General features: G+C 44.1%; 1 protein-coding gene across 1 annotated transcript in view; it reads right to left on the bottom strand.

Moving 5' to 3' along the window:
- CERS3 (ceramide synthase 3) overlaps positions 1 to 16,515 on the bottom strand; it is a 375,229-nt gene that overhangs the window by 280,394 nt on the left and 78,320 nt on the right. Inside the window, exon 2 of the mRNA XM_078683111.1 lies at positions 2,704 to 2,821. Coding sequence (XP_078539237.1) covers positions 2,704 to 2,821 — 118 coding nt within the window. The remainder of the gene's footprint in view (positions 1 to 2,703; positions 2,822 to 16,515) is intronic.

The following is a 16,515-nucleotide window of genomic DNA, read 5'->3' on the forward strand; positions in this document are numbered from 1 at the left end:
CCCTTCAAGTACCGGCACTTCTCCTTCCGCCAAGAAGAGTACCGGTACTATAGTCTGATGCATTGCTCATTGCTAATTCTACGGCGGCAGGGTGGCGCCCTCCTCTGATATTCTGACAGCCAAAGTGCCCCTGTAGCCCTGTGCTGAGCCCTGCGGAATCTAAACCGTTCATCAGCAGCTCAGTTGCCTCTCTGACTTGTAAGTGTCGATAATTTCACCTTCACGCTGAGCTTGATAGAGCAGTGTCCATACCATTCAGACACTGCTCTGTCAATCACATTTACACTTTGATGTGCATTGTGCGCACCCTGGAATCCAGGTGACCCACTGAGAGCGGCAATTAAGGAAGCCACGGGAGGTGAGGAGGTACAAGGGTCCTTTATCCTGTGAGCCTTTTGTGTGAGTGTGTGACGGATTGTTAGTGTTTAAAGGCGTGTGTGTGCCTTCAGGTGTAAGGGAAAGAGGGAGATATAGAATCTGGTTAGTCCAAGGTGTTCTAAAGAATGTGTGTGGACTGCTTTGTACATGCATGTGTGCTCAGGCCGTTGAGTGTGTCGGTACACGAGAATGTGAGTACTAAGCACAACGCAAATAAATAATAATCAGAGCCACTGTAATTATGCAATATAAAAAACAAGGTGGTCCTCGATATTGATTCAAACAAAAATATATAAGTATCAATTATGTCTTATTTGCGCGATTAAATCCAAACACATTGATTCAAGCAAAGGGAGGGAGATATATTAGCATTGATATTGTTTATAAACACATTGAATGCAATGAAAAACAGTACCCAAAAATAGCAATTTAAGCTAAACAGGAAAGATGGATTTTAGCCACACTCTGTATTCTTGTTATACCAAGATTTGTATATTTATTTACATCATCATAAAACAAATATATATACGGCGCACAGGACTGTCAGAGTACAGTCGGTAATAGAAAAAGGGGTGCTCTCGTGATTTTGAAATGGAAAGAGATAATTAATATAATATACAATAATAGTATTTACACATAAAGGGGTGGAAGCTATCCGCTGTAATATGAGCCTGTCCACATCAATTAAAAAAGGGGATAAGATTAGGGTGGGGGAGGTACAGGCCATTTATGGTAAACCGTCGACGTTTCGACCCTAGTGCTCCAGGGGTGTTTGGGACCTCGGCTGCGGGTCTTCTTCAGGACAAAAACAGTGAGACTTGGGGGAGGAAGGGGGGGTGTTTTGATAGGCTTGGTATGGCTTCCAAGATGATCTAGGCCGTGGTCCAGCAGGTTGTCTGGATCGAACACCAATGGTGCTGTAAGGGGGAGACCTTCGTCTGAGCCTCTTAGAGGAAGGTCACCTGTCTAGTGGATTGGTGGTGGGCTGAGATGTGGGCGCAGCGTTGTCGCGGCCTGTTCGACTGGATCAGGTCAAGAAGGGGGGCAGGTGGGAATTCCTACCGGGGCCCCCACGGGCAGACCGGTGGTGGTGGCCCTTGAATTCGCCTTGAAACGGTCTAGTTCGATTTCAGGTAAGTAGAGGTAATATGAGGTACCGGGGTTACCTCTTGAGTTCGTATGTGAAGGTCTAAGGTTAGCGGATGATTTCAGGCAGCTGGTGGTAGCTTAAATTGCTATTTTTGGGTACTGTTTTTCATTGCATTCAATGTGTTTATAAACAATATCAATGCTAATATATCTCCCTCCCTTTGCTTGAATCAATGTGTTTGGATTTAATCGCACAAATAAGACATAATTTATACTTATACATTTTTGTTTGAATCAATATCGAGGACCACCTTGTTTTTTATATTACCTATACCCAGGTCCTTTGATTATGTGGGTGACACCCCATTGATTTAATGGTCCACTGTAATTATGCATCAGGTTTGATTCATTTATGCAGCAAGAAAAGGCAGAATAGTTCCCGAGTATATTACGACATTATTTTGTAATTTGTATACTTGTTAACACTGTCTGGGCATAGGTTGCACTTCAGCCCCGCCCCTCGCCCCACCCACAAGCCACACCCCTAACTCAATTTGATGAGTACCTGCACTTTTTTTCCATTTAAAGCACTGGTTAGCAGTAAGGCATTCTAATGTGCAGTGACGCTGTTATCTCACACAACGACTTTACCAACCCGTTAAATGATCAAGGGTGTGTATATACATCAAGAACAACAATCTAGTAGTTTGCCTGAAATTCTCTAGGCGTTACAGACAAGTAATCTAAAACACTAATTTTTACAACATCCTATTAACAGCTCACAGCCAGGCCTTCATTGCGGGTGTAAAATATCTTGCTTAAAGGCGAAAGTGAACGTCATAACGGAAAATATTCTATCCATATGGATTAGAACAACATTAGTCATTGATTTTTTTGTTTTTTGAGCGTGCTGTTGCTTTTTGCGACAGTTTGCAGAGTTGCCATCTACCTCATTATCAGCAGCAACGCCTATTACAAGTACATGGTTGTTTATCCGGCACTTTGCATGCCGGGACTCGTAGTTTGGCAGTTCCTGTGCCAATGTGATTTTTTAAGTCCGAACATGCAAAGTGGTGAAGGTAAAAGTAGGTGACCATAAAAAGGTGCACGCGATGACACGACGAGCCTCAGTTTGTTGCGCAACAGAAGATTTTGCACTAGGTAAACAAACGGCCTGCAGCCGAGGGCCCTTCTCATACTGACTGAACGCCTCCTTGTGCCACACAGAATGCTTACCGAGGTCGGGTGCTTGGAGCAGGAAACGAAGCAATCCTCCAGCAGTGGATTACTGCGAGCTTTCCGTCGGGCCTTGTTCTTTATTCCCATGGCAACTGCTACCGGCGTCGCAATTAATCTGGAAGAAAACATAAAAAGAAAGAAAAGTATTTTAAATTACGGAACAGAAAGAAGGCTCACATGATCCTTTCTGGGCTGGGAGACAAAGGCGGAGTCGCCTAGAGAGAGCACAAGCAAACACCCTCAAGAGGTGCGGGTAGGTGCAAACACTTCCAGACCACAGGTAGAGGGCCTTTTACATGCCCACACATACTTATATATGGGAGAAAATAAGTGCAGGTACGTGACTAGTGGGCAGGACTGGAGGCAGGGCGAATCATGGTAATACACAGACATTTCTATTGAGTGTTCATTTTGGCAGTAGCGGCTCCTGGGGGAGTGCTGCGAGGCGGTGAAGGAGTAAGGTGGGGGGTAGTAAACTCCGGAATGCGACCAAACGGAGTGGTGTATATAAATAAATACATACAACGAATTACAGTGCGCATGCTGCAACGCCAAATCTGAGTTTCAGCACGCAATGTAATTCGTTGTATTTATTTATATACACAACTCCGTTTGGCCGCATTTGGAGTTAACTACCCCCTACTCTGGCCCTCCCCCGCCCCACCGCCCGGCAGCTCTCCCTCGAGGATCCGCTACTGCATTTTGCCCTTGTATTTCGGTTGATAGTAGTTTCAAACTTCTCATATCTGCGGATTAACATCTGGGTATGCGAATAGAGGGTGGTGTGAAGACCTGCTGGGAACAGGCCCCAAATCATAATGGAAGGAGCTTTTAAATGAATGCAGTCAAGTCATCAACAGCACTATACAGGCGTATCAGTGTGCCTCAGAACAAAAGCATTAATAAGGAGTTCTAGACCAGTTGCAGGGCAGATCAAAACACGTGCGTAACGTATCAATATAAACAAAACGTGTTAACTTATTAGACAAAATGAAGGTCAAACACAATGTTAATCTTTACTTGTTTTGCAATATTTGCGTCTTCTTACTATCATACTGTTCTTACTTGGTTGCATTTGGCACCATACTTGTATATGCGAGAGTGGACACACATTTACACAGAAACAAGCAGACATGTACACACAAAAGCATTCTTCGCATTTCTTTGAAACTACCTCGAGTGTCCTGATTCTCTCCCTCTGAGCTCGTGTTCTCTCTCGCACTCAAATATACACACAAGCAGTCAAGCACACACACACACACAAGCAGACAAATACACACAAAAAAGGTTGACTTGGGAGTATTACTGCATTACTTCACAGCAAGGACAGTGTGAATGCGATTGATAGAGCATGGCCCATTCAGGCCTTGCTCAGTCAAACACAGCAGGACGGTGACATTTTCAACACCCGGGCATCCCTTGCATAACGCAAATGAGCCACCGCTGAATGGTTCAGTAGTGACTTAACTAAGAGCTAGGGAGGCGCTTTGGCTGTCAAAGTGCCCTACCGATATGCTCTGCTCTGATACTCTCGAGCTCAGCAGCACTAGCGTCAGTGACATTACCTTTCATGAGTACTGGTACTTCCTTTGACAGTGGAGAAGTGCCGGTACTCAGATCGGTAAAGATAAGAAGTGCCGGTACTCAGTACCTGTGAGTACCGGCCCATTTAAAGCACTGGTGATACTCAAAGTACGGTCTGGGGGGTCACATGCGGCTATCCAGAGTTTTACACGCCTGCCCCTGGGCAGCAGCAGCACTGGGCTTCTTTTTCCTCCACTCAGCACTAACATTAATACGATGTTAAATAAACAGGGACGTATTTAAAGGTTAGTTGAAGTTATAGAAAGGGAAGTAACAAAGTTCTGCTGCACCGCTTAACTTTAAACCCCCCTTCATTTTTAAAGATATCTGGCAGCAATAGAGGAAATTGAATTGTCTTCAAAACTCAAAAATGTATTTCATTTACACACAGAAGCGTTTCACCTTAGTACATCGGATTAGATCCGTGCATGAACAGTTTTTTTAAGTGATTGTTTTCAAACATGAATAAAGAAACATTAATTCTTCGTTCAACCCTGAAAACAATGGCAATAGTGCACTAGGAGGAAAGTCAATTGTTATGTGCATCCACTGGGTGACCTGGGTTCCTCATACATTAACAACGTTATAGTTTATTAAATTAAACACAGGAGAAGGTTTTGTACAGCTCACACACTAAAGTAATGTATTTGGGGATTCTCTTATTTTACGGTGTGCAAACTTGACCCGGTATCGGGTATCAGAGCACTTTACATAGCACCAGTTGCGTTACATGAGGACACATTCATTTTTGTTAGGCACGGGGAGATTAAGTGATTTGCCCAGAATCACAGGATGTTCAGGGTCATTGCCGAGATGCGAACCCGCTTTCTCAGATTCGAGGTCGACCGCCCTAGCAGTTAGGCCAACCCACCCAAATGTGATAATGACAAAAGGAGGGAAATGAAATAAAACTGCCTAGGGTCATACAATTTGGTGAAGTGGGGAAGCCAGTATTCATCCTAGGTTTTCAGGATTCACATTGTGAAATTCAGCCAGTAGATCTACATGCTACGTTTCCTATTCACCCACCTTACCAACAGCCCGCCCTGACCGCCACCAGCTGCCATTAATTCAGCTCTCGGTAACATCACAAAGAAAACTTAGTGGTCCCATGGAAAAGGTTTGTGAGAACCCATGCCCTAAATCATGCATAAACCACTTTTTTTTTTTCTTAGAGCACCCATAAATCTGCACTGGACACCGCCTTGCACTATGAAAGAGTGTAGTGAGGCCTTAAACAAACGACAACAAAAAACCTACACAGGTGAGGGACTAGTAAGGCCAGACAATCCGTAATGAAATCGGTTAGTCACATGAATAGATGCCACAAACCTATGCACCCTTCACTTGAGTGGGGAATGAGTCAATTTTCTGTGAAAGCTGAAGTACGTAAATCCAATCAAATGGATGTAGTCCGCCAATCTTTATGTACCACAGACCCCCAACCTTTATTATAAAAAACATACAACGCAAAAATTCCAGGTAACACAAGTTCGAGAAAATGGCGCTTGAGCGCAGTAGCAGTTCCTAAGACATGGAGGAACACAAAGATAAAATGTAACATGTACAATGCGTTCTAGCACATTTTGAATGGGTGACTCATAACTGCAGACACCCCCTTTCCCTTACATCATTAAGTTCACCATTACAGGCTCTCAAAGAGGAACCAGGCAAAATGTACAAAAGTAAAAGTTTGAAGAATTAATAGTACTTTTATCAGCGTAGTATCAAGAGAGATGTAAAGTACCTTCTATTCAGCATATTCTGCCATACGGCTTCACAATCGGGCATTTATTGGCCTTCTTTAGTGAAAGACAGATTATTATGAAGGCCTCTTTTACTTCAGTGTTAAATATGGGCACCAGACAGGTTTTCTTTAAATCACCATTAGCGGGGCAGAATAAAAAAAAGGTGCATAGGATTTTCATAAGTCAATTTGTCACCTCCCCAAAGCTGGGTGGAAGAACCATCCTCCAGGCAGCTGGCCCAGCGACACTGGGAGGGTCCACTGGCTGGCCAGCGAGCATTTTTGGCTTTACATGGCGCTCATATCCAGGTATGCAAGCAAATATACGTAGAGTATAGAATACTCCTGTTCATATATAAAACCACACATTCATGCTGAACACCTTTTTGTCGGTCACTACAACTCTGCAGTGAATATCTCCCACGTAATAAAACTAAGTCATGCAAAGATTGACTTAAAGGATGGTGCATAAGAGACCATAGTCTGTTATCTATGGGACTCATCAAACTAATATAATGGAGGATGTGCTCCGTCAAATGCACGCAAAAGTGCAACACGTTAGCACCGACTAGGTGTCGTCTTAGCTGGTCACATATAGCTTTGGGAAGAGAGGAGGGAGGCAGCAGTATGTCATATGTGCATTTTCCTCTCTGATCCACTGACTCAATGTGGACCTCAGCCTGGTTCCCCAGCAGTCACCCTTCCTTTGGCCTGTAACACGGCCACAAAATGCGTAACCTTGACTAGCATTCCGTATATCCACCCAAGCAACACCATCAGAATCTTTGGATGACATATCATTACCAGTCTATCTGCATAAAGCCTGCACTTCTGTGCTTGCATTGGGTGCATGCATGGTTGTGCCTAAGGCCATACTGACAGTGGTGTAAATTACACTTGGTGTAGGGATTGGAAGTGTAATAGTCGGCAATAACTGTTTAACATCTTTCCTGTTTGGTAGCAGCAGAAGCGACACTGCAGGTCCAAAATCTCTGTACCGAGGTCCCTCTCCCATTTCATGTGGGCTTAGGCCAGCGATGGCTTCCCATGGAGCAAAATCTCTCCCGATTGGTAGGCGACCCGGCACTCGTAGCCCTGTGACGGTATATTTTGGTGAGGACATCTACATTTGGAGGTTCAGTGAGTGCCAGGATCCCTCCCCATGCAATGTGACATCCAGTCCAGAGGATACTCCAAGAACTCTTATTTTCTTTGTCAGGAATTTACCTCGATTATATAAAACTCTCCAATTTTACCAAGTTATAGCCAGCCCACCTGTGAGCAGGCACTTTGGCTCCGAAGACCATGTTAATCTAGGGCTATGTTTTCAAGGAAATTTCAGGGGAGTATATTATTGCTATAATATGCCAGGCCAAAACGGTCAATGCCACTGTGCTTATTTGGTCAGTAGGTCGGTGTGTGGGCTTAATCAGGATTGTGCCTAGGGGATATTGGTCGGCTATTTCATTGCACAACATAGAAGTATAAATAAATATTGGCAAATGTCATTTTCCATTTCTCGTACGGCAACATTCGGGTACTCCAGAACATGCGTAGTTGCTTTTCTGTCTAAATTAGTCTCAACAGGATTGGTCTAATGTTCCTAGAGAATGCTACAGGGAGAGGGATCAGGTTGTTGCTGAATAGATGTAGCAACTTGTGGAGTATAACAAGTTTTATGAATGCAAATCTGCCTTCCGTTGAATGCAGGAGTTTGATCCAGCCTTCAAAATTGCGCCTATTTCTTTACGATTGCTACTCCATAGTTGTCCCTCATCCCTGCTCTATGGTCCTCTGTGGGGACTCCGGGGGATCGCCAAACAAATCCACGGACAAAGAGGTTTTAGGAAGTGCTGGTTTTATTATTTTATACAGTCTTCGCTTTAGAACCGGTATCCGGTAGTAGGGAAGAGGATTGGCTGCCTCCTCCGCCGCCTCCCGAGTGCCGCCCCGTCGTCTCGTCTCCCGGTGTCTTCTGGGAGGGGTAGTCCGAGCTTCCGCCGTTGTCGCGTGGGGTCCGGGAGTCGATACAGGAAAACGAAAAGAATAGAAAACATAAGACCAGTATTACTCGACTGTTCAGCCGAACAGCGGTATGGGAGGGGTGGTGAGGACGCACACGTGCACTCTATCTACCCCGCTCAACGTGAGGGACAGTGAGGGGAAGGGGGATAGCCTTAACTTGTACACCGTATGGGTCAAGGGGGTTTGTCCCGCTTACGTCCCGCCCAGCCCAGGAAACTGAGACCGTACCTGTCCTAGCCACACTTCCCGGGAAGCGTGGCTGGGCGATGCGCTTTCTCGGTGGCCTCCTGGCGTGTCGCTGCAGTCGCTCTCCTCCACAGGATTTACTCCGCTGTTCTCTGCTCCTGGGTTGGTCTGAATTCTCCGCTCCTCGATCTCTCTCCCCTCTGCTCCGTCCTTGTTCTTCCACCACTCCTCTCCGTCCTCGCTCTTCCTCCGCTCCGCTCTCGATCTTCCACCACTCCTCGCTCTTACTCCGTTCCGCTCCGTCCTCGCTCTCCAGTCTCCACTCTCCTCCTCCGGGTGTAACACACACCTGTGTGGTTTCAGGGCAGGGTTTTACCGAGGTGCCGAGGGCGGGTCCCAGATCCGGGTCCGCCCACTTAAAGAAGCAGGGTCCCTCAGAGTCCGGCACAGGATGGCAGCTGACCACGTCTGTGGTTTTCCATGAGTCTGTGTGCTGTGTAAAGAGAGGAAACACATGAATAGGCAGGCCAGGGGGGCCCGAGTCCGGGTCCCCCTCGTCACATCCTCATATTTTGATGCCGAGGTGTTGACCAGAGTCATCTCTCCATATCAACAGGTATCCTTGATGTGAGCATGCTGTAGTTGCGGTCAGTGGAAACATGTCTGACTGGTTCCACTTTATGTGGAAGCTAGACCCACCTTCTTAGCGGATAAATTCTCTAACGAGTGGTGCAAGATTCTCTCAAGTGTGGTGAACATAAAGGAGAATTTTGTCATGATATGGGGAGACAAACATTCGATGCTCCTATATATATATATACATATACATATACATATATATATATATACATATACACACACACACACACACACACACACACACATATACACGCTTTTACTCACTGTTAGAATACCGCCGCAGACAGGGACCGCCGAACCGCACCTGCCAAGCGCGTATGATAGAATGAAGGAATCACTAGGCTGTCATTGCGGGGAGGTTTCTATAGTAACGGTGAAACGTGAAAGCAAAGATGACGCTATGTAGGAATGTGCATGCCTTAGGAACTTTTCTATGTCTGCCAAAACCTAGCGTAGCTAGCATAGCCATGGCAACAAGGCAGCAAAAGTGTAAAACAAGCTTGAACATACCGAGAAACAAGAGTCAAACATGCATGATGTAATGTAATGTCATAGGGGTATAAATTAAGTCACAGAATGCAGAGATGTAGTGAACAAGGCGGGAGCTAACCGCCGAAACGCGTCGAAGCAGCCAATAAGTGAATAAAACGTATTTGGAATTCGAAATTTCACGGAGTCAGTGCCTTACTTGTATTGTGAAGTTTGGAGTGTTCCTGATATATATATATATATATATTCCACAAAGTAAACAATGTTCATGCGCTCTCAGGAAGAACAGGCAAAGACCAAAAATAATGCTTCCAGGTTTATTCCACACAACGCGTTTCGGCGACAAGCCTTTCCTAAGTGAACACAAATAATATATAGATGGTACAATGCATTAGCCTTCTACAGCACACGTGCATCTTCCTCAGAGGGTTTTTGCCAAGTGTGCTCTTAGTTAGCGGAGGGTAAAACATTTCAGAAGACTGGAAGTATGAACATCAGTACACTCACTCAGATGGACGGGTGTGATAATGGATGGCGGCCGAAATGCAGTTGCACTTAGTGAAATGAAAAAGAAATTCAGACTGAAGACAGACCACTTAATCTTCACTGGAGGTGGGTCCACAGCCAAAGACAAGCAGTCTCAATCATTACACAAAACCAATGCAGGTTCAGGAACAAAGTACAAATATAGCATTCTTTTTCTTGTAGCAAGAAGTCTAAATTAAGAGCAGTAAAAGATTTGCAAGTGTCAATTAGGGAGAATTTATTTTAAAAAACAAAGTATAGGTGCTACAAATGGAGAGTAATCAACCATCAAATATATCTAGTTTGAAAAGTTTGCATGTGTGCAAAAAGAGTATTTTAACTGACCAAGTTTTACTAGTAGACCAAGTTTTCTTTAGTCAAATGGCACCAAGCCACGCACCCAAGACAACTCCTGTTACATTAACGCTAATCTCTTTTCATGTGCTTATGGTGCCCTTTACAACAATTAGGTGTGGCATAATATAATCATATAGCAATAAGAGGAGTAAATCACAAACGTAGACAAGGAGCCCAGAATATAAACTAACCAACGCCATAGAATAACAATAGTCAACATTTTAAATATTTAGCAACTTCTAAAATGAGAAAGACATGGTTGCCTCCTGAATACTGGTCAAAGGATATTTTGGATTGTAGGAATGTAGGGTACTTGAACGATTTTGCCGTTCTACAGCGATTAATTTCAGCCCCCGAACTGATGTACTCCATGATATGCTTTCACTCATATTCTTTCAGCAAGAGCGAGCATTATTTCCAGATTTAGATGGACAAGTTAGATGTAGCGTTTTGGACATTACACACAAAGTCTTAAAAAGCATTACTGCCCCAAAAGTTTGACCTCACGTGATTTCAAGCCTGCATGAATAAAGCTGTGCAAACCTTTTAGTTAGTAAACAATATAAATACATATAAAGGCAATGAAATGCGATTCTGAGTAACAGGGTAACATGTTAGGTCTTCCAAATTCTATACATCTACCAGGCGGCAGCATGAAGCATTTTCTCCATAGTGACCCGCGTGACCAGAGAATTTATTCACTACAAGATGGCACGAGTATATGACGTTACAACGAATTCCGTTGCAACGCATGCCTTTACCACGCATGCGTTACAACGGAATTCGTTTACCACGCATTACATTTACCACAATTACTAGCGTGGTGACGTCATACGTCGTTAAGAGAAAGCGGAAGTTTATTTTCCGTTTTCTCTTAAACGACGCTGATACCCGACGTGACTTCAGGTGAGTTTCTTTTTTTTTGGGGGGGGGGGGGGGGGAGACCCCCCCCCCCAAGCCCCCCTTTTTTTACTTTTTACCTTTACCACATATACCTTTACTACAAACCTCGTAGTAAAGGTATGCGTGGTAAAGGCTTTCGTGTTAACCACGCATGCGTTGTACTGCATGCGTGGTTAACGATTTCGTTGTAAAGGCTTCGTTGTAATGGCCGTTTCCCGATGGCACTGCTGAAAGAATCAGCACAAAAGCATGATCATTCAAATTCGAGATAGCTCCGGGGCTCGCAATCAAAAAGAATACAGGCTCCTCCTCCCAAGACAACACACGCCCCTTTAATTCAAGGCCACACATCCCTTAAACTTAAGACAACAAAATCACTTTCAATTCAAAGTAACACACGTCCCTTAAACCCAAGACAATACAAGGCCTATCAACCTTAGAAAAACAAAGTCTTTCAGCCTAAAACCACCTCCAACACCACAAGACTCTGCTACCCCAAGACAGCATGTGACTCGTCAACCCCAAGAAATGAAAAGACTCTTTCAATCCCTAAACATCAAAAGACACTTTAATCTCAAAAAGACATACAGTCAGTCAGTCAGAATATCTTTATTCGACTTATTCCAAGTCATACAAAGAAAACAATGAACAATGAAACAAAACAAACAAAAACATAACATGAGAAGCAAACTAAGCCTTCCAGTTATTCCTAAAAAGCATCAAGCTAAAAACACATTATAAATACTATATACAACATTTTACAAAGTACAATATAAAAGGATGCATCTTATCCCATTTAAGGAACATTTTTTTAAGAAAGAGTTTGGCCAGCAGCTTTTACCCTTGTGGCTGCCACTAAAAATTTTGCAATACTAAAGGTGGTGCGGGGATTTGTCAAAAGCTGTAGACAGAGCAGTGCAGGGCGCACCTGTGTGAACCCTGCTTCTTTCAAAATGGGGAGCAAATAATTTTTCCTCTGCTCATGAAACATACTACAAAACATGACAAAATGCAATGTGTCCTGCACAGAAAAATTATCACAGCTGCAAGGGGCGGCTTGTTCTGGCTTCTGCCAGCAATTAAAAGAACCAAGGTGAAAATGTAAAAGGTTAAACCTAAATTTAATTAAAAGGAACCTATGATAAGGGATTGTGACGAAACTAAGATAAGGTGCAAGATGGGGTACACTTACCAAAAGGTAGTGAGCCCTAACTGCTGGTTTCTGCAATTCAACTACCTCACGGCATGCATCTTTCCTTTCATAAAATAGCTTTTTTTATGTGGCCTATATCTTGAACCCTGATTTTTTCTGGGCTGAAAAAAAGTTCTGGGCGACCCAAGTCCGTAAATGATTTAATCAGGTAGTCCAACCATGGGATTTTGCTATATTTGTCCAATAAATGAACATCCTTCAAAATCATATGATTCAATGGGAGATCTTCATTTAACCACATTTTCAACCATAAGGTCAAGGGTGCTAGGCTCAATTTATCTGACAAATACGGTAGGCCCACCTCCTTATGGATTGAATAGGTTGGGGTCGACTGGGGGACAGATCGAAGAGATCTAATAAATCTATTTTCAGCTCTCTGAATGGGGTCAAGATTTACATATCCCCACAAAGGGGACCCATATAAAGCAATGGCCACTGGTTTACACTTGTACATTTTCAACAATGCTTCCATGGGCCTAGCTCCCAGCTTGCCCGCGAAACCTAAGAGTGCTGAGGCAGATCTTGTGACCGCCAGTCGTTTTGCACTTATCTGCGGGCCCCACGTCCCTTTATGATCAAACAAAACACCCAAGTAGGGGAATGTAGTGACCTTGGAGACTGGGACCCCACTGCAAAAGAATGTTTTATGGCTTTTTTTGGCACGATCACGGCCCATGATCATCGTATGAGATTTGGACACGTTGACCTTGAGATCCAAATTCTCCATAAAGGAGCCAAAGGCATTCAAAAGCACCTGAAGCCCAATGCCAGTGCGGGCAATCAACACGGCATCATCCGCGTACAGGAGTGCCGGGATTTGGACACCTCCTGCACGCGGGACGTCCGTGCCCCTGCCTCGCAGGAATGCCCCCAGGCCGTTGATGTAGATAATAAAGAGCGTGGGGGCCAAGATACAACCTTGCCGTACCCCTTTTAAAGATTTAAAAGAAGGGGTACACCTGCCGTTGTTAGACACTCGCACAGCTGCAAAAAGCTCCCGGTGCAAAGTGGCCATAAACGTGACCAGAGCTTCGTCAATACCCAACTCCAGTAAGCTTGACCATAGTTTGGACCTGTTGACGAGGTCGAAAGCCGAGGAGAGGTCCATAAATGCTAGAAAAACAGAACCCTCCTTGGCCACCGTATACTTAGAGATGAGTAAGTGCAAGTTTATACATTGCTCTATAGTGCCTTTTCTTTCCCTGAAACCGTACTGTAATTCGGACAGCCCCCCACAGCCCTCAACATTCTCCTTTAATCTATGTAAAAGGACCCTCCCCAAAACTTTTACGGTTGAGTCCAAAAGTGAAATGGGTCTATAAAATGCTGGATCGTCCCGCTGACCCTTGTTTTTAAAAATGGGGACGATAGTCGATATTGCCCAGGATGCGGGTGCTGAATTGTCGTTTACTGCGTTAAACACATTACACAAAACATTCGACCACAATTTAGGGGAGTGCATAAAAAAGTCTGCCGGGACTCCATCTGGTCCAGGTGCCTGGTGTTTGGTAGTTGCCTTAAGTGCTTTCTCCACTTCTTGGGTGTTAAAAACAATAGGATGTGCCGGCCCAGTGTGCACTAAACCAGTAGTAGTACTCTCATCTACTTCATCACCCCCATATACATTCTTGAAGAAAGACAGCCATTTATCATCAGAAATCACGCAATCCATGGTTGCATTACTGTCATCGGAGAATAGGGGCTGCTTAATGATCTCCCAAAATCTCCTACTGTCCTTCAGCACTGCCGCTGATAGGAGAAGATTTTCCCATGTTTCACGTTTAATCGATTCTTTGCAGATCTTTATGGCTGTCTTATAAATTTTCCTTAGCCTCACAATATCATCTGTTGCCCTCGGTACAGTTTTTAAGGCCCTCATCAGATCTCTATGGGCCTTTGAACATGCTGAATCGAACCATCGCTTGTGTCCTTGGGGTCCCTGAATAGGTTTGGCTAGAAGATCCCTAGAGACCTGGGCACATATCTCCTCAAAGGCTGCTACAATCTGTTTCCCTTGTGTATCCGGATTTTGACACAACTCAACCTGATCTTTAATTTTAGGGAGACATTTTTTATAAAAGTTGTCCGGAATCACTTTTGCCCACTTCACTCTTCTGTCCTGATCAGTGGTCCTCAAGGGATGTGAGGCTTTAACAATTGATGGTGATGCGCCCATCTGGACTCCCCAAGCCACTTCCAGTAATACTGGATTATGATCGCTATAATGGGTTACTACTGTGCGATACGCAGTGGTCCGATTCAGGATACCTTGTGAGACAAAAATATACTCTATCACCGTTCCATGGTGACCGCCAATGAAAGTTGGCATTCTCGGGCCATAGTCGGGTTCAAGAAGATTATGGGTTGCCAGTAGATCTTCAAGCTCTTGCCCCTCTACAGAATGTTCAAAGTGAGGTCCCACTGGGGCTGCATCATCCACTTCATCAACATTTGGTCCCTTACAATCTAAATTACATAAATGAATGTTAAAATCACCTAGTAAGATTAACTCAGAAGCAAATACGATATTCTGTGAAATTTTGTTTAAAATACTGTCCAGACTAGCAATGTTACGGCCACCGTAATCGCTATTCCCGGAATTGTAAAAATTAACATATAGAGTGCTACTAATTTTGCTAATCACCCTTTCCACTATTAAGATGTTATCTGAATCAGAGGTGATCTGCCTATAGCTACCTTTTAGATCCAATGCAAAAAAGAGCGCCAAACCCCCTTTAGCCCTACCCATTCTGCTAGGGGCTGCGGGTCTTGTAAAGCTGGTAAACCCATCCCACCAGATATTACTGGATGTGACCCACGTTTCTTGCAGAGCAATGATATGATGTTTTGAAATGAAGCTCCGCCAGACAGGGTCCTGGATTTTGGCGTTTAAACCTGCTACATTCCAGCTTATAATTTTGCATGAATCGATGATAACATTTGGCTCATTTCCACCCTCAGAAGCTCCTTCTGGTGTATCTTGCGCCGGTAGTACCTCTCTAGAGTCACCTTGATCGAGCCACTGTACATCCTCTCCGATGACACCTGATGTTTCACAGATCACAGACCCAGATGGAGTTGATTTCTGGATAGGATTGGTAGATAAATGTGGCTCGACCACTGCTTTTGACAAAAGAGAGCTGGAGTGATCATCACTATTAAAGCCGCCACTACTGGCTTTTGGGATGCTCGACCCCACTCGTTCCCGTTCGACTCCTGTTACAAGTCAGTCGCAGGTGTTTAGGTCAGAGAGGGGGCCAAATCTATTACCTGTGGTAAATCCCCACACAGATGGCATTGCTGGCTGAAATTGTCCATTTTGAACTGGATTCCAGATGGAGTGTGGGGTATTTGGATGGGTCAAAAAAGGATTCGCTCTCTGCCATCGTGTAGGCCTTAAACCCCACGCGCTGTGGTCATATCCCAAGGGACCTTGCCCCCACCCGTTTGTTCTGTGCTCATACGGGTGACCAAACTGACTGTTTTGCTCATACGGATAACCAGAGCTTCCAAGGTCCCGGTGTGCAAGTGGCTGTAACCAATCAGTTGGATGTCGCGATCTAGTGACCCTCCCCCAACTACTAATATTGGTAGGCTTGTATTGCCTAAAGGTGTTTGCGGGCTGGATTTCATCATAAAAAAACTTAAGAGTCAGTGGAATAATAGAACCACTACGGCGTTGTGGTGGGAACACATTATTCAAAATGTCCGGGAGGACTTCGGCGTTAGCAAAATTTAAAATAACACAGACATACGACTATTTGCCCAAGACACAACAAGACACTTCAGCATTAAGGCATCTCCTTATCAGTCAAATTGACACACATCATGTGCTTTACAAGACATATCTGGCTGAAGCAATATCTGCGTAAAGCGGAAAAGGCTGTAGTTGAAAAACAACATATTCTTATTTGAAGAGTAAGCAACAGGAAGTTACCTCATTAGGAAAACAAGTTAAAGGCATCATTTTATGAGGATGATAAATGAATACAGTCAAGAAACAAAACCACAGGCCAGCCTTTACCTTCAACATAAAGCAATAGTTTCAATAAAGCTAAACACTGCAAAAATATATAATGAAACTCGGGTATGTAATAAACCAAAACTGGTGTTTAAAAACAGTGCTTGAGATAGACTCAGG

The sequence above is a fragment of the Lissotriton helveticus genome, chromosome 3_1 (genome assembly GCF_964261635.1).
Source record: "Lissotriton helveticus chromosome 3_1, aLisHel1.1, whole genome shotgun sequence".
Lineage (NCBI taxonomy): Eukaryota > Metazoa > Chordata > Amphibia > Caudata > Salamandridae > Lissotriton > Lissotriton helveticus.